At 34.8% G+C, this 27,858-nt stretch overlaps 2 protein-coding genes across 3 annotated transcripts in view; both read left to right on the forward strand.

The window, feature by feature from the left end:
* Positions 1-27,858, forward strand: part of RYa-R (RYamide receptor) — a 688,795-nt gene that overhangs the window by 181,563 nt on the left and 479,374 nt on the right. The window lies entirely within an intron of this gene.
* On the forward strand, positions 16,268-17,389 carry LOC141389061 (phospholipase A1-like). Its single transcript, XM_073960099.1, has 2 exons — positions 16,268-16,322; positions 16,395-17,389. Exons 1-2 carry the CDS (start codon positions 16,268-16,270, stop codon positions 17,387-17,389), a joined length of 1,050 nt encoding a protein of 349 aa, XP_073816200.1.

A 27,858-nucleotide genomic window follows, 5' to 3' on the forward strand; every position in this document is an offset into this window, starting at 1 on the left:
CCTATTAAAAATTAGATGTTCGATTTCGTAAAAGAGTTCTGCTACACTTCTAGTGGAGTTTCTTATGCCTGAATTACGTAAAATATGTAAACCAACATGATGATGAGCGATTTGAATTTGCAAATGTGGTATTATTTTGCATGAGACTCAAACTCGGCCATACTGACATTCCAACCGAAGAAGCTTATTTGTGGTAATTTATCGTTGTTGTTGTACCGGTATTAGATATGTTTGTATGTTGGTTTTTTGCATAATCTGGGTTTATCTCCAGTTCTAGGAATGTGGCCGCTTCGATGAGGCTAGTTGTTAGTTGGATAGGTTTGGCAGGGCGGTTGAAAAGGTGCAGTGTGTTGTGCGGGCCTGCGCTGCAAGCTTTGCAGATGTTTTGCACGGTGTCATCGATCCTTGCCCTGTAGGAATTCAAACGACTGCACCATCCCGAGCGTATTCGAGCAAATACTACTCTATTTTGTCGTGGCAGCTGACGCTCTTCAGCTGTGATAGATGAAGGATGTGCTCCGAGAACCGCATTCACACTAGGGATAGGTAATGTAAAGCAATAATCGATTTTTCGACTTTTAGATTTTGGTCTAAAACTAAAAATGCGGTTTTTTCGATCTGGCAATTTTTTAAATTGTCTTAAAACTCGACTTTAGGCTTTATAATATCATCAGAAAATCGACTATTCGTCGATTTTCGAGTTTTCTTTTGATCTTTGGCACTGATGATTTCAGAAAACTGCAGAACCGCCAAAGTCAACTAAAATTTATGGACAATATAGAAAATCGATCTCAAAATAATCGATTTTCCTTCCAGCCAAAACTTGTTTGTGGCATCTGCGACTGCATCCCTGTGAATGCTATTTAAACCAGCTTGATAAGCTTTATGATTTAAGGTTCATGAAGATCCTTCATTCCTTCATGCCTGGATGGAGGCGTTTCATCCACCATATGAAGATTAGGATGGCTCTCATGGTAACAACCGAGCATGTACTGCAACAAAACCAGGCTATTGTGTTGCTGTACTGGAAGAATCTTTGTCTCCTCATGTAGTTGGTCCGCTGAAGAACTGAGGATTCACCCTGTTGCAGTTCTCAGGTCGGCATTCTGATAAGTCTGAATATTTTTCCATCGCACTGTACTTGTAATCAGTATCTGCTCCCTGACCCTTGGGTCATGGTGTTGGCACGACATAGCTCACCACGCTTAACCCCCCGCCTCTGCTGGGAAGTTTGGTCTCACTTTGGGTATTCGACCAGCGACTGCAGGGGTGATGATGTCTGCGAACTCTCTGAAACTAGGCCAACGAGCATTCCCATGATTGATGAAAGTGCAGCGTTCATAGGTGATGAAACCGGACGGTCTACTGATGGAGACAATTATGTGGAGAGAAGCGATGGGTTGTCAGGTGACACGATGGTTATATCTGGCGAACTGTGGCACTCTCCGCTAATTTTGGTAGAGGCCTCCTCATTGACAGTGTAAAGCGTAGAGCTATCAATCTGCTCTGGCCGTTTCCGAGAACCGAATGTCAGAACTCAGGATGAGCATTAAAGTCCCCCAAGACCAGACGGTTATGACCTTCCAAAAGCAGGCAAATGTTGGGCTTTTAACCTGGAGTGCAGATGTATAGGTTATCGGCGGGATGTATAGGTTCTGCAACTCTCCTTCAGCAGTTCCACACCTGACTGTTACTCCCATACATTCCATGTACGGGTCATTAGAGCCAGGCTCAAGCGGAACAGGTCTGTATTGAACAGACTGGTGAAATAGGAAAACTAATCCCCAACTTCACTTCGGATGCTGTTGCTGTTGTTGAGCTTGGGTTATGGAACCCCCGCGACCGTGATATTTTCCGACTCAAGAAATCCAATGTTTCCTCGATCTTAATTAAATTGCAAAAAGGATGCATTCTGCGGGAATGGAACAACAACGGCCGAAATTTGAATGCGGTGGATGCAAAACTGAGCACATCCAAATCAGTCCTGGGTTTTCCTCTGTCCCGGCACGGACCAAAGGAATCCAGAGCAGACATTTCGAGATATACTGCTCCCAATACAGAAAAACCATACAAATACAAACATGTGTGCACTGAGGTGGCAGCCGCTGGCCGGCACACGGATGTTGTGTGGTTCCGGGTAAAATCCGGTATCGGAGAATAGGTGATGCTCATCGTTAACGCAAGCCTTTGGCTTAAGTTCTAAATCAGTCTTCAAAAGTCTATGCGTCCTCTTTATTGGTTCACTCCTTCCGGTACCTCCCCGTAATGTTAAAATGGTGTACATCATCATTTCGAAATGTTTATCGAAGATACTCCTAGTGGTCCTGTTTACCGCGATACAAAAATCCTACGGTGATCTGTATAAGTGTCGTTTCTTATATAACGAGGTGAATATTTCTATCAGAGATTCAGGGAAGTTTAACCGAGTGTGTTGCAATTACAGTGGTAGTATTTTCTCATAAGATGTAGATACGCTGTCTGAGACGTAGATCTCTAGAAGGCTAAACACAATATTGGACTTCATTCATTGATATGAAAAAGGCCCTTCCACCAATTTTTCGGACATATCTGTGGGAAGTTTTTTTGTGTAAAATTATTGACTGTATTGGGCATATTCTTCTTTCAATGTCATACGCGGCTAAAATATTTTCATTTCTCAACATTAGAATGTAAATATTTGCACCCGAAGCTTTATAATCTCCAAACTACATTTCTAGAAAAGTGTATTTTAATGTTTTTCAAGTACTTTCTTATTTAAACAAATATTCTAAAAAATTACGATTTTAGATTAATGTATTTTTGTCAAAAATAGATTTAGCTAATCTATTGGTTGAGTGGTAGGTAATCGAGGCAAAATATTTGTTTTCTTATTATTAACATTTGCTTTCTTTATTTTCCCTTAGCTCTATTAAGAACTTATCTATTTCATAACAAGACCATTGTTTTTTTTTTTCTAATTTTGTACAAAACAATTCAAGTGTTGAGATTGTTGATAAAAAAGACAATCAGAAGATAACCACACACGAACTTTTTACGCAGTTTTGCTTTCCAATTCCGTTTTAAGAAATCGTTTTAAGGCTTTCGCTTTGACGTCAACAAAGCTGTGAATAGCGCATATAAAAAATTTGATTATATATAGTAAATGGTGGTTTAGCAAACTTTTCTGATTGTTTTTATTTTAGAAAGAAAACTACTTCCGAAGATTGTGGCAACAAGGCTTGAACAAGATTTTTTTGTGTTTATTTTTTGTATTTTTGGTTTTTATACAAACAAAGAGAAAAGCTTTAATATATTTTCCCCTTTTAAGGTGTTTTATTGTGGAAAACGTTGTATGTTTGAAGGCGATATATCTCACATAACATACATACATATGCATATACACATGTCCATATGTATGTATAATCAGACAGTTACAATATTTGGTAAAACTTTACGCAACAGGTAACAACTTAATTTGGTAGGAAAAGTTCAAAGTCTTCTTGAAGGGCCGTTAATTAAAATGCCAAAATAACGAACAAATTAATTTCATTGAGAGGAAAGAGATGGGTATCTTTACATGGATATAGTAATGTCTCACGATGGACTATGTGGAAAAACTTCGATGACAACAATTTGTTAGCTTTGCACAAATTTACTTATGTACATTTTGAGTTATTGATGGCACGTAGTTGTACTTATTGAGAACTTTCCATATCTCGCTTTTAAAAAAAGGTTCCGTTAACGATATATTTTTTGGCAAAACTACGTTAGTGGGCCTTTTTATAAAATAATTTTCATAATAAACTTATCATCAGAGCATAAACAGCAATAAATCCCAAATATTTTTATAAAAAGACACAAGAAGTCTTAGCCCATTTTGGATAAAAATAAAATTAAAATATTTATTGATTCTATTTCAAGTGAAAACGTCGTAAAACTAAATGCGATCTTCTGCATGACATTTTTATAATTTTTCTGTTTTTATGTAGTTTACTCCCTAACACAAGTCTCGTTGCGTAATTTTTATGAAACAAGAGATCCAGGTCAAAAAAAAAAAAAACAGCAGGAATTGCTGCTAATTCATTTAACTAGTAAAGTACATACATAATTGTGATGTAATCGCATTACAACAAAATGAATAAACAAATACAAATCCATCATCATATTCTAAAAGCGTGTTATATATCTATAACGAATAATTTATAGTACCACCCACTATTTCTATATAATATTGGTATGAAGAATATTTTGATTTTGTTTTAGTTTATTTTCGTCCTAGCTCATTAGTTGACAATCGCCTACAAAAACTGATAAGAATTTTTGAAATACACATTTTTATTAAATTTTTATCAAATGTTTTTTTCTATAAAGATTGGATAATAATTAGTAAAATAAATTCCTCGGAAAAACAACACAAGTTTACATGTGTTTTCCACTTTTCTTCGCTCTTTTTCATATAAAACTACATAAGTATAAATGTATCATTTTGTGCAAGAAATAAAATGCACAGGCAAAGATACGTTTAAATAAAATTAATAAAAATACATGTATGTATAATAAAATTTAAAAATTGTTATTCCTGACGTTTGTTTTCGTCATGCTCTATAAATATGTAACAAAGCAAAACAATATCAACGACATGTTGCAAAAATTACAAAAAAAATATTTTTTTTCGGTCTTATTAAATTTTGAATTTTAGGTTTATGTCGTTTTCCATGAAAACCACAGATATGTATGTACTATGAACAGTTAATTTTGTAAACATTTTCAGACATTAAAATTGACTGTGCACCGGTTAAAAGTTCAGCTTTTTAGTGACTTGCCACTAACATTAACTTTATTTATGTGACATATCTTTAGGTAGTTGTGGCGTTAAATAAATGTCTAGCAGTTAATTATGATAATACTCGTAACCTCTTCTTTAGCTGTCATTTTTGTTCTCGTTATAAAAAACTAGTATAATACGGACACAACATTTCTGGCTAAGATGTTTGGATTGCTTTGCACGGATTAATATCCAATCTATATATGTACATATTTGGTAGTCACATATCTATATTAATAAAAGAGTAAAGTGATTGACTGACTGACTGACTGATTGATTCATCAACGCCCAGACGAAACGGCTGAAGCTAGAATCCTGAAATTTTGGGTGTGGATCACTCTTGGTCCGAAGGGGTCAGATAAGGCTGGGTTTTTGGAAATTCGAACTGGAAGGGTACGAAAAGTACTAAAAGGTACTAAATATGGTACCGTTTGTATTTGGCGAACCGGTAGAGCTAGAACTTTGAAATTTGGAATGAAAGTCACTGACGGAGTATAGGAAAGATGTGATAAAGGGGTTTTAGAAATTTGAACTATAAGTGTACGAAAAGTACTAAAGTGTACTAAATTTGGTACCAATTCTTATTTTGTGAACGAATAAATGTTAAAGGTTGAAATTTGGTGTGAGAATCAAGGTTAAAAGGTACGATTGACATAAGGAGGTGGTTTAGGAATAGTGTACACATGTGTACGAAAAGTACTAAATGGTACTAAATTTGGTGCAATTATGATTTGGGCGAACGGATATAGTTGGAATCCTGAAATTTTGAACTAAGGCTACTGTTGGAGAGTAGAATGTATGTAGTTTTTAAAATTCGTTCTTATGGGTACTAAAAGTACTAAATGGTACTAAATTTGGTACAATTTGGATTTGGGTGAACGGATAGAGCAGGAATCCTGAAATTTCGAACTAAGGCTACAGTTGGAGGGTAGAATGGAAGTAGTTTTGAAAATTCGTACTTATAGGTACGACAAGTACTAAATGGTACTAAATTTTGTACAATTTGGATTTAAGTTGAACGGATAGAGCTGGAATCCTGAAATTTTGAAATAAGGCTGCAGGTGGAGGGTAGGATGGAAATAGTTTTGAAAACTCGTACTTATGGGTACGAAAAGTATAAATGGTACTAAATTTGGTACCATTAGGATTCTGGCGAACGGATCTAGCTGCAATCCTGAAATTTTGAACTAAGGCTACTGTTGGAGAGTAGAACGGATGTAGTTTCGAAAATTCGTACTTATGGGTACGAAAAGTACTAAATGGTACTAAATTTGGTACAATTACGATTTGTGCCAACGGATAGAGCTGGAATCCTAAATTTTGAATTAAGGCTGCTGTTAGAGAGTAGAATGGAATCAGTTTTGAAAATTCAGACCTATGGGTACGACAAGTACTAAATTTGGTACAATTACGATTTGGACGAACGGATGAAGCTGGAATCCTGAAATTTTGAACTAAGGCTACTGTTGGAGAGTAGAACGGAATTAGTTGTGAAAATTCGTACTTATGGGTACGAAAAGTACTAAATTTGGTACAATTACATTTTGGACGAACGGATGAAGCTGGAATCCTGAAATTTTGAACTAAGGCTACTGTTTGAGAGTAAAACGGAAGTAGTTTTGAAAATTCGTACTTATAGGTACGAAAAGTACTAAATGGTACTAAATTTGGTACAATTACGATTTGGGCGAAAGGAGTCCTGAATTTTGAATTAAAGCTGCTATTAGAGAGTAGAATGGAAGCAGTTTTGAAAATTCGTACTTATGGGTACGACAAGTACTAAACGGTACTAAATGTTTTACAATTTGTATTTAGGTTGAGCGGATGGAGGTGGAATCCTGAAATTTTGAATTAAGATTTATGTTGTAGTATGGGATGGAGATAATTTGGAAATTCGTACTTATGGGTTACGAAAAGTAATAAATTTGGTACAATTATGATTTGTGTTATCTGATAGAGCTGTATTTCTGAAATGTGGAATAAAAATTGCTGCTGGAGTATAAGATTGGCTACTGTTGAATTGTAAAATGGAAGTTGTTTAGAAAATTCGTACTTAGGTTACGAAAAGTACTAAGTGGTACTAAATTTGGTACAATTTAGATAAGTGTGAACGGATAGAGTTATAGCCCTGAAATTTCGAATTAACATTGATGTTAGAGTATGGAATTGAGATAATTTGGAAATTCGTATTTCGTAGGCTACATTGGGAGTGTAAAAGGGAAGTAGTTTTGAAAATTCGTACTTATGGGTACAAAAAGTACCAAATTTGGATATGGGTGAACGAACAGAGCTGGAATAATGAAATTTAGAATTAAGCTTGCTGTTGGGGTGTAAGATTGAGATAGTTTTGCAAATTCTTATTTACGGTTAAGAAAAATAATGGTACAATTTGAGTGCACCGATAGCGCTGGAATCCTGTTTTTTGGAATTAATGTTACTGGTGAGTGAAGGATTGAGGTAGTTTTGGAAAATCGTACTATTGGGTGTAGGGACAGTGCTGGAATTTTGATTAAAATTGGTATAAGTACAATAAAATTTTCAGTGTTTGCCATTTCCTTATTATATATTGTTTATTTCTTTTTTATATCCTTTCCGCATACGAAGTAGCGGGCACTTTGCTAGTTTATAATAAAAGCTAGGGATACGTATTACCAAGCAAAAATCGATCTTTCGATCTTCTGATTCTTACTTAGAACTCAAGAATCGATCTTTTGATTCTTACTTAGAACTTAAAAATCGATTTTTCGATTCTTACGTAGGAATCAAAAATCGATCTTTCGATCCTTTGATTCTTACTTAGAACTCACTGAGAATCGTTCGATCGAGATGACTCCTTAGTTGAAAATGTGAACGTTTTAGTGTACAATGCTTCGCGTTTAACACTGCCGTACCGTTAGATTAACTATGTTCATCAGTACAACACATAATATAATATTGTTGTCTTGCTCTTACCAATGTAATCTGTATGTTTCATTTTCGTGGTACATCAAAAAGTCAAAACAGAATTGATCTTTCGATTCCCACTGCAAGAATCGAAGAATCATAATAGAAAATCGATCTTTCGATTCTCTATGAAGTCAAAACACGATTCTGATTTTTAGATTCTTCAAATCAAAGAATAGAGGAATCGATTACTCGAAAATCAACTTGCGTATCCCTAGTCATATCCGGGTGAAAATTAAGGATGGTAATTTTTTTCCAAACGATGAACGCTATTGCTTTTGGTGAGATTCGATTCTGATTTGGATATAGCTCCCATATATGTGTTCGCCCGATTTCAAGCAAGTTATGTCTGTGCCATAATCTGTCCTGATGAAATTGAAATTTGTAACAGAAATTGATCTCAAAAAGTGTGCCAGATTATATTGAAATATATTCAGTATTTACAAATTTTAGCCCGATTTTATGTTTTTGACGAACCAAACACACGCTACATCCACAAATGGTGTGATCAAACTTTTCTTTTGGAAGACATTTGTATAATTTTAAATAAAATTTAATTATAAATGCACTTCAAAGCATTGTTAGGTAGCAATAACTTTGTTAACATAGCCACTTCTTCCTTATCAGGTTCTTAGTCCACATATTTTCGTTTATTTGCATATATCTTCGCCTCGTATTAGATTATCATTTTTTGAGGTATTTGTTTGTTTTGATTTAGAATCAAAATAGAAAATATTTGCCTAGTCGGTAATTTAATCTGAGAAAAGAAGCGCCGCACAGTGCCACTTCTTAGCACTATAAAATAATTTACTTGCGAAGTAAAAAACAAAGAACGCCTCTATGTTATATAAAGGGGGTCCCAACTAGAACGCAATTTTTAAAATTTTATAAAACACAGATATTTAAAAAAATCGTGAAACTTTTTTATATCGTTAAGTAGACAGAATGAGGTTATGTATGGAACAAAATTTGGTACCATTAGGATTCTGGCGAACGGATCTAGCTGCAATCCTGAAATTTTGAACTAAGGCTACTGTTGGAGAGTAGAACGGATGTAGTTTCGAAAATTCGTACTTATGGGTACGAAAAGTACTAAATGGTACTAAATTTGGTACAATTACGATTTGTGCCAACGGATAGAGCTGGAATCCTAAATTTTGAATTAAGGCTGCTGTTAGAGAGTAGAATGGAATCAGTTTTGAAAATTCAGACCTATGGGTACGACAAGTACTAAATTTGGTACAATTACGATTTGGACGAACGGATGAAGCTGGAATCCTGAAATTTTGAACTAAGGCTACTGTTGGAGAGTAGAACGGAATTAGTTGTGAAAATTCGTACTTATGGGTACGAAAAGTACTAAATTTGGTACAATTACATTTTGGACGAACGGATGAAGCTGGAATCCTGAAATTTTGAACTAAGGCTACTGTTTGAGAGTAAAACGGAAGTAGTTTTGAAAATTCGTACTTATAGGTACGAAAAGTACTAAATGGTACTAAATTTGGTACAATTACGATTTGGGCGAAAGGAGTCCTGAATTTTGAATTAAAGCTGCTATTAGAGAGTAGAATGGAAGCAGTTTTGAAAATTCGTACTTATGGGTACGACAAGTACTAAACGGTACTAAATGTTTTACAATTTGTATTTAGGTTGAGCGGATGGAGGTGGAATCCTGAAATTTTGAATTAAGATTTATGTTGTAGTATGGGATGGAGATAATTTGGAAATTCGTACTTATGGGTTACGAAAAGTAATAAATTTGGTACAATTATGATTTGTGTTATCTGATAGAGCTGTATTTCTGAAATGTGGAATAAAAATTGCTGCTGGAGTATAAGATTGGCTACTGTTGAATTGTAAAATGGAAGTTGTTTAGAAAATTCGTACTTAGGTTACGAAAAGTACTAAGTGGTACTAAATTTGGTACAATTTAGATAAGTGTGAACGGATAGAGTTATAGCCCTGAAATTTCGAATTAACATTGATGTTAGAGTATGGAATTGAGATAATTTGGAAATTCGTATTTCGTAGGCTACATTGGGAGTGTAAAAGGGAAGTAGTTTTGAAAATTCGTACTTATGGGTACAAAAAGTACCAAATTTGGATATGGGTGAACGAACAGAGCTGGAATAATGAAATTTAGAATTAAGCTTGCTGTTGGGGTGTAAGATTGAGATAGTTTTGCAAATTCTTATTTACGGTTAAGAAAAATAATGGTACAATTTGAGTGCACCGATAGCGCTGGAATCCTGTTTTTTGGAATTAATGTTACTGGTGAGTGAAGGATTGAGGTAGTTTTGGAAAATCGTACTATTGGGTGTAGGGACAGTGCTGGAATTTTGATTAAAATTGGTATAAGTACAATAAAATTTTCAGTGTTTGCCATTTCCTTATTATATATTGTTTATTTCTTTTTTATATCCTTTCCGCATACGAAGTAGCGGGCACTTTGCTAGTTTATAATAAAAGCTAGGGATACGTATTACCAAGCAAAAATCGATCTTTCGATCTTCTGATTCTTACTTAGAACTCAAGAATCGATCTTTTGATTCTTACTTAGAACTTAAAAATCGATTTTTCGATTCTTACGTAGGAATCAAAAATCGATCTTTCGATCCTTTGATTCTTACTTAGAACTCACTGAGAATCGTTCGATCGAGATGACTCCTTAGTTGAAAATGTGAACGTTTTAGTGTACAATGCTTCGCGTTTAACACTGCCGTACCGTTAGATTAACTATGTTCATCAGTACAACACATAATATAATATTGTTGTCTTGCTCTTACCAATGTAATCTGTATGTTTCATTTTCGTGGTACATCAAAAAGTCAAAACAGAATTGATCTTTCGATTCCCACTGCAAGAATCGAAGAATCATAATAGAAAATCGATCTTTCGATTCTCTATGAAGTCAAAACACGATTCTGATTTTTAGATTCTTCAAATCAAAGAATAGAGGAATCGATTACTCGAAAATCAACTTGCGTATCCCTAGTCATATCCGGGTGAAAATTAAGGATGGTAATTTTTTTCCAAACGATGAACGCTATTGCTTTTGGTGAGATTCGATTCTGATTTGGATATAGCTCCCATATATGTGTTCGCCCGATTTCAAGCAAGTTATGTCTGTGCCATAATCTGTCCTGATGAAATTGAAATTTGTAACAGAAATTGATCTCAAAAAGTGTGCCAGATTATATTGAAATATATTCAGTATTTACAAATTTTAGCCCGATTTTATGTTTTTGACGAACCAAACACACGCTACATCCACAAATGGTGTGATCAAACTTTTCTTTTGGAAGACATTTGTATAATTTTAAATAAAATTTAATTATAAATGCACTTCAAAGCATTGTTAGGTAGCAATAACTTTGTTAACATAGCCACTTCTTCCTTATCAGGTTCTTAGTCCACATATTTTCGTTTATTTGCATATATCTTCGCCTCGTATTAGATTATCATTTTTTGAGGTATTTGTTTGTTTTGATTTAGAATCAAAATAGAAAATATTTGCCTAGTCGGTAATTTAATCTGAGAAAAGAAGCGCCGCACAGTGCCACTTCTTAGCACTATAAAATAATTTACTTGCGAAGTAAAAAACAAAGAACGCCTCTATGTTATATAAAGGGGGTCCCAACTAGAACGCAATTTTTAAAATTTTATAAAACACAGATATTTAAAAAAATCGTGAAACTTTTTTATATCGTTAAGTAGACAGAATGAGGTTATGTATGGAACAAGATATCGTTCAGATGGCCGCCGCGGCTTTGCTGGCACACACGCGATCTTTTAACGAAATTTTCAATGACCGTTTTGCATAAATGCTGCGGTATTTCATTAAAGCAGCATCCAATTTCCTATTTTAAGGCTTGAGTCGTCGTCGGCTTATTCGCGTAAACCATCGACTTCAAAAAAAAAAAAAAAAAAAAAAAAACCAAAGAAAAAAATCTAAAGTGTTAAATCGCACGATCTAGGCGGCCAATTCTGGAATTGTTGAATAGTTTCTCTGGCTGTATGATATGTGGCGCCAAGAAAAAACTGGTTATCATTTCACGATACCGAATACCATTGACTGTTTGCCCTTGACCAGCCTCATTTTCATCAAATTGAGGTGGATGGGGTTTGAGCGAGATCATCACGTACAGTTGCGATATTTTCGGTAGATCGAACTGGTAGAAGGCGCGTTGTTGTCTTTACATCACTAACAGACCCAGTTTCGGCAAATTTATCCATTAATCTCTTTACAGCTGACTCTTTTGGAGCATTATTGTGACCCTAAATTGATCGCAATTTGCGAACTCTAGCCGCAAAACTTTCACCATTTTAGTAAAATAATTTCACAATGAGAATGCGTTGTTCATTTGTGTAGCGCTCTATTTTTACTAACCTCATACCCTCTACTAGCAAACAATAGCAATTGTTCAAATGTCTAACAATGACACTTCAAATGGCGCCAAATTTAAAAATTACGGTTTAGTTGGGACTCCCTTTACAAATTTCAATTATTTCTAGACCTAATGCCGTCACACATTCCAAATTTCATCAAATTTGAACAGATATAGGGTGTTTGGTGCTTCAAATACCTCAAATCGGCCGAAAATAAACCCACATCTGAACCGATTTCGACACAATTTAGCACATTTATTATTCCAATATCCAATTTTTATTAAAATTGGTCTGATATAGGGCATTTGTTCCGTTGAAAATTTATATGGGTCATACATATATTCATGAAACGATTTCGATATAATTACCCACATTTATTTCAAGACTGAATTCAGTCAAACATTTCAAATGTCATCAAAATTGGAGAGATATAGCGTGTTTAGTGCAGCAAATACGTGAAATCGGCAAAATATATATATGGGAGCTATATCCAAATCTAAACCGATTTCAATATAAATTGGCACCGCTATTTCTAGACCGGTTCTAAATTTCATCGAAATCAGAGATATATAGTGATTTCGATATACATTGGCACAGCTATTCTAGACCGAATCCAGTCACACGTTCCAAATTTCATTGAAATCTGACATACATAGCGTGTTTGATGCAGTAAATACCTGAAATCGGACGAAAATATATATGGATGCTATATCAAAATCTGGACCGATTTCTATATAATTTATTTGTAGACCCAATTCTGTCACACATTTCAAATTTGAAATCGGAGGTATATAGAGTGTTTGGTGCAGCAAATACGTGAAGTCGGCCGAAAGTTTATATGGGAGCTATATCCCAATCTGAACCGATTTTCACCAAAAGCTATAACGTTCTTCCTATGGCTAAAAAATGTTATTCCTATTTTTTTGGATCGGACAATAAATGCGACCTGTACGTTGCGAACTGACGGACATACATAAATCGACTCAGAAAGTGATTCTATGTGTATCCCCAAAAGGAACTTTGGGTCTATCTCGTTTCATTATGCATGTTACATACAAATGCACAAATACATAATACCCCTTACAACAGTGTGGTGCTTTTAATATAAACCCCATTTATAACCGCTTTTCGGATTTTTTGTTGGATTTTTGGTATTTTGAAGATTTTAGCTCATTTTTCATACAAAAATAACAATAATTCGTCATTCAAGGTTCCAAGGCGACACACAATTTGTCATATGCTATTATTATTACCCCCATATATGGTACTTCACGATTTTGGCATAGCTATATTTTTCTACCAAAATAGCTATAATTTGCAATAAAGGTTTCTAGCGGTTAACTTTAATTTATCCACAAATGTTTGTAGGTATACGTAGGTCCACATGTAAACGTTCCTACTGTACTGTACGCCTCCTTATAAAATGTGAACTTTGACCGCGACTTTTTTAAAAATCCCTCCAGAGATTTTTTCTTGTTTTTGGATTTTCCTCATCTATGAACACAGCTGTTTCAGAATCCGCAAATCTTGCCAGGTGTAAGCTGCTTTTTATGTAAAGTCAGTTATGGCGCACCGTACATGCCATTGCGTTATACGGAGGCGATACGGTCAGTGCGTTGCCACAATTTGAACTTCTATATCTCAAAAATGTTAAAACCTACGAAAATATCATAAAGATCCATCTTGTACAACATTTTCTTTAGTTCCATTTTGATAGGGCTTGCGTTTTCCCAGCAAACTCGTGAAGATCTAAAAACCCTAAAAATGTGAACTTTGATCGCGATTTATTTAAAAAGCGCTCCGACGATTTTGTTTTGTTTTTATACCCTCCACCATAGGATGGGGGTATATTAAGTTTGTCACTACGTTTGTAACTACTCGAAATAATAATTGTAGACCCCACAAACTATATATATTCTTGATCAGCGTGTAATTCTACATCGATATAGCCATGTCCGTCCGTCTGTCCGTCTGTGGAAATCACTCTAGCGTCCGAACGGATTGAAGTAGGTGGATGAAATTTTGGTAAAATCTATTATATATAGGTAGGACTTTTGGTATTGAAAGCGGGCTATGTATGTCCACGTTTTCGTATAGCCCCCATACAAAATGACGCGTGACGCGTAGTCGTTTTAAGGAATTTTTAAGATATTTGTCCCATTTTACCACCGAATTGGTTGTAATTTGGTATTTTGTGTCTTCAGAGGCCAAAAAAATTCATACCAAAGTTGGTTTATATAGGTCCACGTTTTGGTATAGCCCCCTTATAACGCCCCATATAAAGTACGCGTCATTTTAATATATTTTGAATGTATTAGTCCCATTTGACAACAGAATCGGTTGCAACTTTGTATTTTGTGTTTGCAGAGGCTAAGAAACATTTCTATCATAAAATGTTTATATAGGTCCACGTTTTGATATAGCCTCCATAGGACGATATCTCCCGATTTTCGGTATTTTGAAGGTTTTGGCCTCATTATCACACCGATATGGCTGAAATTTGGTATTTAGTCTTCGTTGAGGATATAAAACTTCCCCCCCCCCAGAAATTTGTAGGTATATAGGTCCGCGCCATCATATAGCCCCCATAGAACGGTAACTTCCGATTTTCGGTATTTTGAAGGTTTTGGCCACATCAATCCAACGAAATGGCTGAAATTTGTTGTGGAGGGTATAAAAAGTTCGGCCCGACCGAACTTAACGCTTTTCCCACTTGTTTTTTTTATTTTTCTCATCTATGAATATTGTAGTTTGAGAATACGCAAAAACTTCCTATGTGTAAGCTCCTTTCAAGGATCAAGAGCATCGTGATACTTTTTGATTTATTTTTTTGATCAGACTTCGTATAACTAGCTTTGATACAAACATTAAATATGTTTCACCGTGTGTGCTTTAAAACGATACGAATGATATTCTGTACGAGACTCCATATGTAGCCCAGAGCCAACAAAATTTCTTTCCAACGGACATAGCCGAAGAGAGTTGGCATGATTTCTATCATATCGATGTGTGAAATAAGATTATATTTCTAAGCTTCAATCGATGCCACTAATAGATTAGTTGATCATAGTTTTTTTTTTTTCGCTGAGATGCTCGGTCTTGTCTGATTTGGTCTGAAAATGTAGATAAAAACGTCCAAATGCCTAAAATCGTGCTGTGCCGTTATACGGTCTATATACCAAACATGGATCTGTGTCCATAACTGTAGGTAGATAAGTTTCATGATCACTAGGAACCGTAAATGCCAAATTTTAGCTAATTTGGTCTGAAAATTTACCTAAAAACGTCAAAATACCTGAATAGGTCGTTATATAAGGCTATACCGAAAAGTTGCAAACAAAAGACGCATCTATCCAAAATTATGGAGGGTATAAACATAGTATCGGGCTTCCCTCTTTGATATAAAAAGTTTTGCCTTGTCCTTTCTGAGATGTTCCCTAGAGATGAGCTCACATCATATTAATATTTATTTCAAATGGATTAGCTGATGGCCATTGTAGCCAATGCTATGCCTTATTAACATTGTATTTACTACAAGTTAATATAATAAATAAATAAATTTCAAATGGATTAAAAATCGCATCACCTCAATGGTGTAAGATTTAAACACCATGTTACACACTCACGTAGAAGATTATAACGCGTAACACAGTTCATACGTTACATTCGTCGTTACGACGTTACAACGTTGAGCTGCTTACAATTTTTTAACGACCATGGGCATATAGTTACATTTTATGGGTCAAACTATGTCCAGAAGCGCAAAATTCTGCTGGTTCATATATATTCAACGAACCGCTAATACGGTATTATGATACTATTTCCGTAATACTATATTACGATACTAAATTAGACACTTGCCTTCGCTCGAGTTGAAAAAACAAGGCTGGTAAAAATGTTTTCCTTAAATGTATTTCGAAACATTTTTGTTTTGCTTTAAAGCGAGAAAGTTGCACTGTGCGCGATTATCGTTGACTTCTTGACATTATCGTTGGAATCTCGAACCGTTGATACGACATATCAAAATGCACAATCAAAAATTCTTAGATTTATTTAAATGAACCATAAAAGTTTTCACAGAAGAACCATCACCAATAGTATAAAAAGGCTGTGTGAGTGACCACGAATATGACATTCAACAGAATGAAATTCTTGTGGATTCTTGCTCTTTTCTGTTTGACCGGTAAGACACTATTGAAATAATTTGTAGAAATTTACAATATTATTTTCCATTGTGCTCCAAATTTTCTTGTAGTTTCGGCCAATAAACCCTTCGATGACAACGAAGGACAAATTCATGGTGAAAATGGCTGGTATGTACCTCGCACGGATGGTACCTTTGATTGGGTGGACAAGGATGTTGCTGAAAATTATCTAGAATCCATGGAAAATATTGAAACGCATGATTTGACATACGTTCCCGTTAAGTACTATCTTTACACCAGAGCCAATCCCACCAAAGGTACAAAAATTGAGGCCACTACTAAATCGGTTGGTGGTTCCAATTTTGATGGCAGCAAACCTACGTATTTTGTTATCCATGGATGGACTCAAAGTTATACCACATCATTGAATAAGGAAATTCGTGACGCCGCATTGAGCAGATTCGATTGCAATGTAATTGTTGTTGATTGGGCCCGTGCTCGTTCTGTCGATTATGCCACATCTGTTCTAGCTGTTGGCAGAACTGGCAAGAAAGTTGCCAACATGATTGATTTCTTAAACAAAAACTACAACATGTCGTTTGATACTTTGACGGTGGCCGGTCATAGCTTGGGTGCTCACGTTGCTGGTTATGCTGGTAAAAATGTTAAGAACGGCAAGATTAACACCATTATTGGTATGGATCCTGCTTTGCCCCTATTCAGTTATCTAAATACCAGGAAGCGTTTGGCTGAAGGCGATGCAAAATACGTGCAATCTATTCAAACTAACGGTGGTCAGTTAGGTTTCCTAAAACCCATTGGTGAAGGTGCCGTCTATCCAAATGGTGGTGAGGAACAGCCTGGTTGTGGAATTGACCTTACTGGAGCCTGTTCCCATGGTCGTTCTACAACTTATTATGCTGAAGCACTTCAGTTAAATGATTTCGGTATTATTGAATGCAAGAACTACAAGTCTGCGGTTTCGGATAGCTGCGGCTCAAAGTTCTCTTCCGCACGCATGGGTGCCGTGTATGCAAGTGACCGTGTTGCCGGTGTTTTCTATGCTCCCGTTGGCAAAAGTTATCCCTATGGAAGGACTAACTAAACTAACTAAATAAAAGTGGACATTTGTGGATCTGAGAATATTTTGTTTTAATTTTTATACCCTCCACCATAGTATGGAGGGTATATTAAGTTTGTTTTTCCGTTTGTAACGCATTGAAATACTCATTTGCGACCCTATAAAGTATATATATTCTTGATCAGGGTAAAATTCTGAGTCGATCTGTGCACGTCCGTCCGTCCGTCCGTCTGTGGTAATCACTCTAGCATCCACAAAAATGAAGATAGGACGCTGAAATTTTGGGAAAATGCGTCTTTTGTTTGCAGGCAGGTCAAGTTCGATGATGGGCTATATCGGTCCACGTTTTGGTATAGCCCCCATATAACGGTACCCCCGATTTACGGTATTTTGACGTTTTTAGCTACATTTTCAGACCGATTTAGCTATAATTTGACATTTAGGGTTCTTAAGTGTCAATAAACTTATATAACAAAACTTGTGGACATAGGTCCACGTTTTGGTATAGCCCCCACATAACGGTACCCCCCGATTTAAGGTATTTTGACGTTTTTAGCTACATTTTTAGACCGTTTTAGCTATAATTTAACATTTAGGGTTCTTACGTGCCAATAAACTTATATAAGAAAACTTGTGGACATAGGTCCACGTTTTGGTATAGCCAAAAGTTGTGGACATAGGTCCACGTTTTGGTATAGCCCCCATATAAGGGTACCCCCCGATTTACGGTATTTTGACGCTTTTAGCTACATTTTCAGACCGATCTAGCTATAATTTAACATTTAGGGTTCTTAAATGTCAATAAACTTATATAACAAAACTTGTGGACATAGGTCCACGTTTTGGTATAGCCCCCATATAACGGTGCCCCCGATTTACGGTATTTTGACGTTTTTAGTTACATTTACAGACCGATTTAGCTATAAATTGTCATTTAGGGTTCTTAAATATCAATAAACTTATATAACTAGTGGACATAGGTCCATGTTTTGGAATAGCCCCCATATAACGTTACCGCCCGATTTCACGTATTTTGACGTTTAAATTCACATTTCTAGACCGAATTAGCTATAATTTGATATTTAGGGTTCTTAGTGACCAAAAACTTATATTCGAATTAATTATGAACCAGCGTTCGAAAACTTACATTAAGGTACCGTACAATAACGTTTTGTAGCGTACCTAGCATGAAAAGTTACACTACGATAAGGTACCGTACATGTACACAAACTTTAAAAAAAATTTTAGCGTTTGTGTACATGTACCCAACGAAAATCGTAGCGTACATGTTTGGTACGCAACCACCATTGTAAAGTAACAACCACGTACCCAACCGAAATGGTTGGGTACGTACGTTATAAATGTTGCGTGTACATTAAAAAACCACGTAGCGTACATCATTATGTACCCTAAAAAACAAATAGAGGTTGCGTACACCTGAGTGATGTTTATGAAGAGGTTGCGTACACCTGAGTAATGTTTATAAAGAAATACTAAATATGAATGGCATGAGGAAAAATACAACCATAAAAAAAGAGTGAATATCGTATAAATAAAATACAAAATTATATATATTTATATTTAACCAGTAAATATGAAAACATTTATTTATTTTATAAAAAATTAACGAGTATATAAAAGATTAACATGTGAAAACATATGTAACAGATTATATAAAATACTAAAGAAAATAGAATTTAACAGGAGAAAGCTCAACTTTCATAATTGAAATCCCCATTGACTTTAACCATTAATATATTGACACCTCCAAATAATAGTATGCTAAGTCTAAAAAGTAAGTTTTGCAGGAGAAGCTCTCAAAGCGTGGAAATTTTTTTGAACTTCAGTACTATGCTAAGTCAATATTTGTTTATAACTTCTGTTCGGATTGACCGATCATTACCAAAATTTGACAGAATTTAAGTTAAAGGACGTTCGACACCTCCAAATAATAATTTTCTAATTCTGAACAGTGAGTTTTGCAGGACAAGCTCTAAAAGTTTGGAAATTTCTTTGACCTTCTGTACTATGCTAAGTAAATATTGGTTTATAACTTCTGTTCGGATTGTCCGATTATTACCAAAATTTGACAGAATTTAAGTTAAAGGACGTTAAATATAAAAATGTAAAGAACTTGAAAACATGCTAAGTCGATTTAGCATACTATTGTTTGGAGGCGTCGATATGTTCAACATTTGTTGCTGACATGCGGTTGCGCTGATCAGATAATATGTATTTCATAGCAGAAAATAACAGTTCCACACTTAATTGGGTTGACGGTACAATATTATCAATCTCACTGATGATGGTTTTCTGAGAGTATGCTATTATATTTTCATTTAGTGGCAATCTTGATTGCCGCACATAAGTGGCAAAATCAGCTTCTAAATTGTGTAAATTAGATGAACTCGGAATTTCTGTGGCAGGATTTATCATTTGCAGATAATCGGAAAAAGATTTGGCTGCATGTGGTCTGCTCGATGATGGAGTTTCCTCTAATATTGGGTGGATTGTATTGTGTTCTGAAACATAAACGATGATTGATATAAATAAATATGCATTGTTTTGGTTTACTTTAGACAACTTAGCTGCTGTTGACTTCATGCGTTTATATAACGATAGTATGTAGCTCTTTGCCCTTTGTTTTTGTTCGTAATTTATGCATACTTTGATTCGTGGATCCAAGAACACAGCTGCGTTAAACAGTTAATTTTCTAAAAGTTTATCCTTTCTTATCTTCAAGGACTCCTTGAGAAGGGTTTTCATGTTGCTATCCGGTAAAGCGTCAATTAAAAATGTTATATCCATAACAATAATATATAGTTCACTATAGCACAACTGTTCGCTTTGTAACTTAATAGGTTTATATAGTCCCAAGAATTCAGTTGCGAAAGACCATTCTTCAGATTCAAGAAATAAATCAGGATAATCCTTGCTTACTGTTTTTATAATATCCTTCATTTCCAGGATTCTTTCAATCATTTTATATGTTGAATTCCAACGTGTTGCACAATCAATGATAGGTTTTTTGTAGAGTTCACTTCTTAGAAAATTTAAAATCATTTTACTTCTAAGTTTTTTTTACCACGAGTCGTATCTTATCGACATTGTCTTTTATTGCCGACTGTTTCAGGACATCGTTTACAGAGTGTGAGCACCACAAAGAATGCTAGTAAATGTGTTCGATGAGATGTTAAAATCAATTGATTCAATAGCTATTCGGCAATCGATATAATCGTCATCTTCTTCGAAATCCACGGCATCATTATCTATCGACAATTGCATTTCAGAGTTCAGGATTCGTACAGTTCTGAGCATATTTGATCCGTTGTCGGTTGTAATCGTAAATCAACATCATATTCCTTTAGAACATCCAATATACATAACTGTTTTTAAATATTCAGAAGTGTGACTAGATCTAAGTTCCTTTATAGCCAACGTTTTAACAACAATTTTACCATGTTTAATGTATTGAACAGCATACTTAAGTCCAGCCTTGTTGCGACATCCATCTTAAGGGAAAATAATATCCCTTTAAGATAGTTTGAGATTTCCGTTTTAATATTTTTTGAGAAAGCTTTAAATCGTTCCATTACGTTATGTTCATTTACCGTTATCCCGAGTACACTTAAAACAGGTTCTATAAGAACTTTGAAGGCTTTATCTTCGTCCATATGTAAAGGACGTCCATTTTTTGTAAACAGTTCCACCAATTCCGTATCAATGTTTTTTGGATTCACATTTTTTTTAATAATACTTTGATGTCACTTTTTTTCTTTTACGTTTTCCCGCTTTTGATCAATATAGTTCGCATACAAATCTGCGGAATGCCAATTTAAAACATTGTTGACGAAATTTTGTAAATTACACACTGTTTTATTTGATTCGTTTGTACTGAATATATCACGAAGAACAATATTTTTTGCTCTTGGCATTTTTATAATTATTCTAACTTAACGTTTAAAAATGAAATAAATAGCATTTGCGGGGTTCTTTTGCATATATAGTTTGCAAAAAATTAATTTTCTTAAAAAAATTAATTACCTGCAACTATTCCAAAGGGCTTTCGCGAAATTTTCCATAAATTATACAATAAGACTACGAGTGTAACAAACTCAGAAACTAGATCATTCATGTGGTAATGGTTATAGTTTATTACAATACACAAGAAAGGTAAAAACCAATATTGTGATTTACAATTTTTTAACTCATAATTTTTATTATGTCAAAAAGAAGGGACAGGTACTTCTTGTGCGGGGAATAATATTTCTACCTGTAAACAAACTTTAAAAATATAACAGACCCAAAGAACAGATGTTGCCTTCACAGATAGGTACCAGTCCTTGGTTACCTCAAAGGCAATTCATAATTAGGAAACACACAAAAAAGCAAAAAGTAATTCTTATTGTGGTGTAGCATTTCTTTTTGTAAGATGATGTTGATACTGAAAACAATTTACTTGAAACTGTTCTTCGATGCTTTCTTGACATTGCAAAAATTTCAAAATGAACCACCTGTTTTCACAATACAAATGATACGATTTTTAATAATAAGAAACTCCTCCATAAACTACAGCCCTATAGCAACCCTTTTGAAAAATGTCAAGATTTTAGATATTCGATGAGAGCGTTTTGTTTAGGCATTCCTAACTTCTTGCATAAGTATTTATGACATTTAAATAATGACATTTATAGTCCTAATTAATTGAAGATACATATTAATTTATATTTACTTGTATTTCATTTGTATATATTCCACAAAATTAAAGTTAATATTTTTAATACCTTATTAACCAAACAAATGTAAGTGTACCCTACCAACACTTTCTTTCTAAAGGTACATTATGATGTACTCTACGTGGTTTTTAAATGTGCGCACTGATGTACGCAACCTTTTTGGTTGGGTACGTGGTTGTTACATTACGATGGAGGTTGCGTACCAAACATGTGTGTTTGACGAACTTTTCGAATCTCGTTGGGTACACGTACACAAATACTAAAATGGATTTTTAATGTTTGTGTACGTGTACATTAACTTTATAATTTTTTTTAGTGTTTGTGTACATGTACGGTACCTTATGATAAGGTACTGTTTGTTTCCGAACACTGTTATGAACGTAGGTCCATGTTTTGGTATAGCCCCATATAACGGTACCTCGGTATAACGGATTTCGGTATGCCCATATAACGGATTTTCGGTATTTTGAGAATTTTACCTACAAGTTTTAACCGAATTATCTGTAATTTGAACATTTGGCATTTGAAATTCTTAGTGGTCACCACACCTCTCCACCAAAAATTGTCAAGAAAGGTAGATGTATTGATAAAACTCCCATATAAAAGTACCTCCCGATTTTCAGTAATTTGATGATTTTAACTACAATACTAAACCGAACTAGCAGTAATTTGACATTTGAAGTTCTTAGTGGTCACAACACCTCTCCATAAAAAATTGTCAACATAGGTCCATGTTCGGATATAGCTCCCATATAACGGTACCTCCCAATTTTCAGTAATTGGCAATTTTAGCTACAATTTTTAACCGAACTAAATGTAATTTGACATTTGAAGGTTGTAGTGGTCACCACACATCTGCATCAACAATTTTCAACATAGCCCCAATATAACGATACTTCCCGATTTTCGGTACTTTGAAGATTTTACTTAAAATGTTTAACCGAACGTAGGTCCATGTTTTGGTATAGCCCCAAAACAAACCTCCCGATTTTCCGTACCTTAGCTTTATTTTTTGGACGAACTTTCTGTAATTTGAAATTTAAAAGCCAACAAAAATTGTTGATTTAAGTTCATATTTTCGTATAGCCCACATACCTCCGAACTAGCTGTTAATGACATTTGAAGTTCCACGTTATGTACCGATTTTCGGTATTTTGAGGATTCTAGCTACAATTTTTAACCGAATTAGGAGTTATTTGACATTAAAGGCTCCCATCAAAAACTGTCAACATAGGTCCATGTTTAATTATAACCCCTATATAACGGTACCTCCCAATTACTAGACCACCAAAAATTGTCAACATACATATGTAGTTAGATATAGGCACCATAAAAAAGGGCCTACGGAATGAAACATTTTATGTACATTATCTGACATTTTAACGTACCCACTTAAAGTTGGGGACAGGAATGAAAACTAATTATTCCATTTTAGTTCAGAATATTTTATGGTGGAGGGTATGAAAAGTTCGGCCCGGCCGAACTTAACGCTTTTTTACTTGTTTTTGTATATTATTTCTTTTCGGCATACGAAGTAGCTGGAATTTTGCTAGTTAAAAAATAAACTGAAAAATCTTCGGTTTGGCGATTTCTGACACTTAATTTGGTAATTTAGGTGGAATAAAATCTGACAACCCTGTTTGCCGACAGTGCGCGTTGAATGCATGATCTGTGCCACCATACTCACTACTTAGTAATGGGAAAAGTAAGTAGTTTTGTCTTGTAAATATTTCAAGAGATAACCCATTATTTTTAGCTTACTGGTAATGAAGGTAGCTTGTTAACTTAGGAGGCCATCAGACCATCTGCTTTTTCACATGTACTTTGTCACTTTAGGTATACTAATATACAGAACAGCAGATGTCATACATGTGAAAAAGCAGATGGTCTGATGACGGCCTTACATAACTTTGTAATGAGTTATTCGGTATCCAAAATTTGTGCAGTCATTTTATTATTATTATTATTTCTTTTTTGTAAAATTATTTTACATTGGAAAGTCATTTGCTTTTATTTTATTAAATGAAAAAACCAAACAAATCTGCTACGACAATTACTGTTCTTGGAAGGATTAAGATAAAGAAATTACCACATACCCATTGTCTGGTTTTCATTTTACCCCACTTATTCGGGGCCATAACAACATATGTATGTCACATATCAGTCAATGCTTTTTGTGATTTTGTTTCTTTTGTTTTAGACTTTAAAAAAGAAAATATGTTTTTAATTAATACTAATTTAAACTAAGACAATGAAAAAATTTACACGTATTTTAAAAATATATACAAATATTACAAATTGAAAGGCACCGTTCCAAAAATATTTTAAGGTAATGGCTTTCCGTAAGAAATAACCCATTATTTTTCAGCCTACTGGTAATGTAGAAGGTAGTCCAGTCATATGTCAGGTTGGAATATGGACAATATCGGTCCCGTCCATCGGGAACCTCCCACACAAAATTCGGAATAAGTGAAGTTTAATAGCTCCCCTCGGTCAATTCCATACTTCCTGAGATAATTGCCGAAAAGCTCCAAGAAACCCTGAGGGCACCAACTTAAATGGCAAATCCGCAAGATAACTCTCGCAGGGAGATTCTGATTGGTCCAAATTGTGTACATCGAAGTATTTCTGCCAGTCATATGTCAGGTTGGGATATGGACTATATCGGTCCCGTCCTTCGGGTATCTCCCAAACATAGTTTGGGAAAAGTGCAGTTTGAGTAAACGTTGAGGACTCGTTTGCTTACTTCAAAATTTTGCGCTATCTTATTATATAAAAGAGCTTAGTGATAACTGAGTGAGTGAGTGAGTGAGTGAGTGACTGACAGATCATCGTCCAGACGAAACGGCAGAAGCAAGTAGTTTTAGTTGAGTGTGGGTTGTTGTTGGTGTGTAGGGGTGAGATAAGGCTGGGTTTTAGGAAATTCGAACTAACGGATAGAGCTGAAAACCTGAAATGTGAAATTATTATCGCCCCCTTATAAAACAATGTCATGAAGGGGGCGCCTCAACTAACTTTTAATGAAAAACGCTTACACAGGGGACGTTTTTCTGAATTCTGAAACAGCAATGTTCATAGATGAGAAAAATCAAAAATACAAGAAAAAATCGCTGTAGGGATTTTGAAATAAATCGCGGTCAAAATTCACATTTTTAGGTGTTTTTAGGTCCTATCGGAATGGGACTAAAGAAAATGTTGAAGCTGTGAAAATTCTCTACAAGACTGACCTTTAGGTTTTTTCGTAGGTTTTACCATTTTTGAGATATAGAGGTTCAGTTTAAATTTTTAGGTTTTTATCTTAAGTCTTCAAGATTTTGCTTGAAAACCGCAAGTCATATCAAAATGGAACTAAAGAAAATTTTGAAGCTGTGAAAATTCTCTACAAGGCTGGCTTATGTAACTTTTCCTAGGTTGTACCATTTTTTAGATATATAAGTTTAAGTTGGGAATTTGTAGTCATGACATTGTTTTATAAGGGGGCGACACAGAATTAAATTGAATTTGAATTGTCCCAATTTGAACTTCTATATCTCAAAAACGCTAAAACCTTCGAAATTATTGTAAAGGTCAATCTTGTGGAGAATTTTCACAGCTACAACATTTTCTTTAGACCCATTTACATAGGACTCGCGGTTTCCAAGCAACATCGCAAAAATCTAAACAACCCCTAAAAATGTCAACTTGAATCGCGATTTATTTAAAAAGCGCGATTTTTTTGTTTTTTGATTTTTCTCATCTATGAAAATTGTAGTTTCAAAATCTGCAAAAACTTCCCAGGTGTAAGCACCTTCCATTTAAATTTGCTCCAAGAGCACCGTGTTATGTGTAGGAAAAGTACTAATCGAGCTAAAATTCTGAACTATGGAATTAAGATTGCTGTTGGAGTAGCGGGTAGAGATAGTTATTGAAATTCGTACATTCGTACGAAAATTATTAAATGGTACTAAAAAATATTCGTTGTTAATATATGTACGTACCATTAGTGTACGAAAATTACTAAATAGCACAGTATTCGGTTCAAATTGTTATTGTGTAAAAAAGGGATAGAGCTGAAACTGTGAAATTCGGTATTAGGAAGCAGTTGGCGTTTAGATTGGAGATAAGGCGGATGTTTTGGAAATTCGTACTTACGGTACGAAAAGTACTAAAAACTACTGTAATTGGATTTGGGAGAACATATAGAATTGTAAATGAGTATCGCGGTAGCGATATAGTTTTGGATATAGGGATATCATTTTTGAAATTTATACCTATTATAAGTACTATATTTGGTACCGTTTTGGTGCTACATAAAGGGATAAAGCTGGAATTTCGAATTTTTGTATTAGGGCCTGTGTTGGTGTTTCGATGAAGAGTTTTTGAAATTGATACAAATTCTGAAATTTGGTATGGAGGCTGCTGAGGGCTGAGTTATTGAGGTGGTGTTGGTAATACGAAATGTACAAAATGGTACTAAATTTGATGTTGGATGTAACAATGAAGCTGGAGTTATATAATTAGTGTGCGAAAAGTATTAAAGTGAAATACATATGGTATTGGGCTAAGGAATAGGAGTGGAATTCTGATTTATTATTTATTTCCTTTTCCTCATACGAAGTAGCGGGAATTTTGCTGGTATGTCTATAATTTGGTATAACCCCATATTACGGTACATACAGATTCCACGTATTTTGAACAAACTCTTGATACAAAAACAATATATTTTATATATGACATAATTATTGTGTTTGCTTCTTTTTTGTTTAGTCAGAGACTGAGAGTATATCTCCATCAGCACAGCTGACTGATACTTTCTTATTTGTTTAATACTTAAATAGAATAAACGTCATTTTAGTCATTAATAGGCAAAAGTTCATTCATTCCAGCTACAGGAAATCATTTTTGAGAAAAAAGCTCAAAATGTCATAACCCTAATGTACATCTCCCAATGTGTAAACTGCAACTTTTCTATAAAGACTGCAAACATTCCACGGTGCTTAAAACATTTGCGGAGATCGTCAACTTTAGAGGAGTGTATTTTTCTTTTCTCTGTATTTCGATAGTACGATGTCTCATTGAGGGGTGGGCTACTAGGCCAACTCAAGTTTTAATTACTCTTATGGGTGGATGCGCGGCACATTTTAGGTTACCCCAGTCTAAAACTAATATTTCGATAATTCACCTTTTCGGAATTATCAAAGATCATTTACTCTCTTTAGCATTAGGACTAACATATGTACCTACATATGTATATACATATGTATATTTGTTTACAGGTAGATACCAATACCCAATGTGTAAACAGCAACTTTTCTATAAAGACTGCAAACATTCCACGGTGCTTAAAACATTTGCGGAGATCGTCAACTTTAGAGGAGTGTATTTTTCTTTTCTCTGTTTTTCGATAGTACGATGTCTCATTGAGGGGTGGGCTACTAGGCCAACTCAAGTTTTTAATACTCTTATGGGTGGATGCGCGGCACATTTTAGGTTACCCCAGTCTAAAACTAATATTTCGATGATTCACCTTTTCGGAATTATCAAAGATCATTTACTCTCTTTAGCATTAGGACTAACATATGCACGTACATATGTATATACATATGTATATTTGTTTACAGGTAGATACAAATATCATCTGCTTATAAGTATACAACATCATAAATTATATACAATTACTGTTTTTGGTAGCATTAAAAGAATTAAACGACCACTTCTCCATTATCAGGTTCACAATTTACCCCCCCGATTTAGGATTAAACAACCATATCAGTCAAT

This window comes from Musca autumnalis, unplaced genomic scaffold (genome assembly GCF_047663935.1).
Source record: "Musca autumnalis isolate F117 unplaced genomic scaffold, ASM4766393v1 scaffold_1, whole genome shotgun sequence".
Classification (NCBI taxonomy): Eukaryota; Metazoa; Arthropoda; class Insecta; order Diptera; family Muscidae; genus Musca; species Musca autumnalis.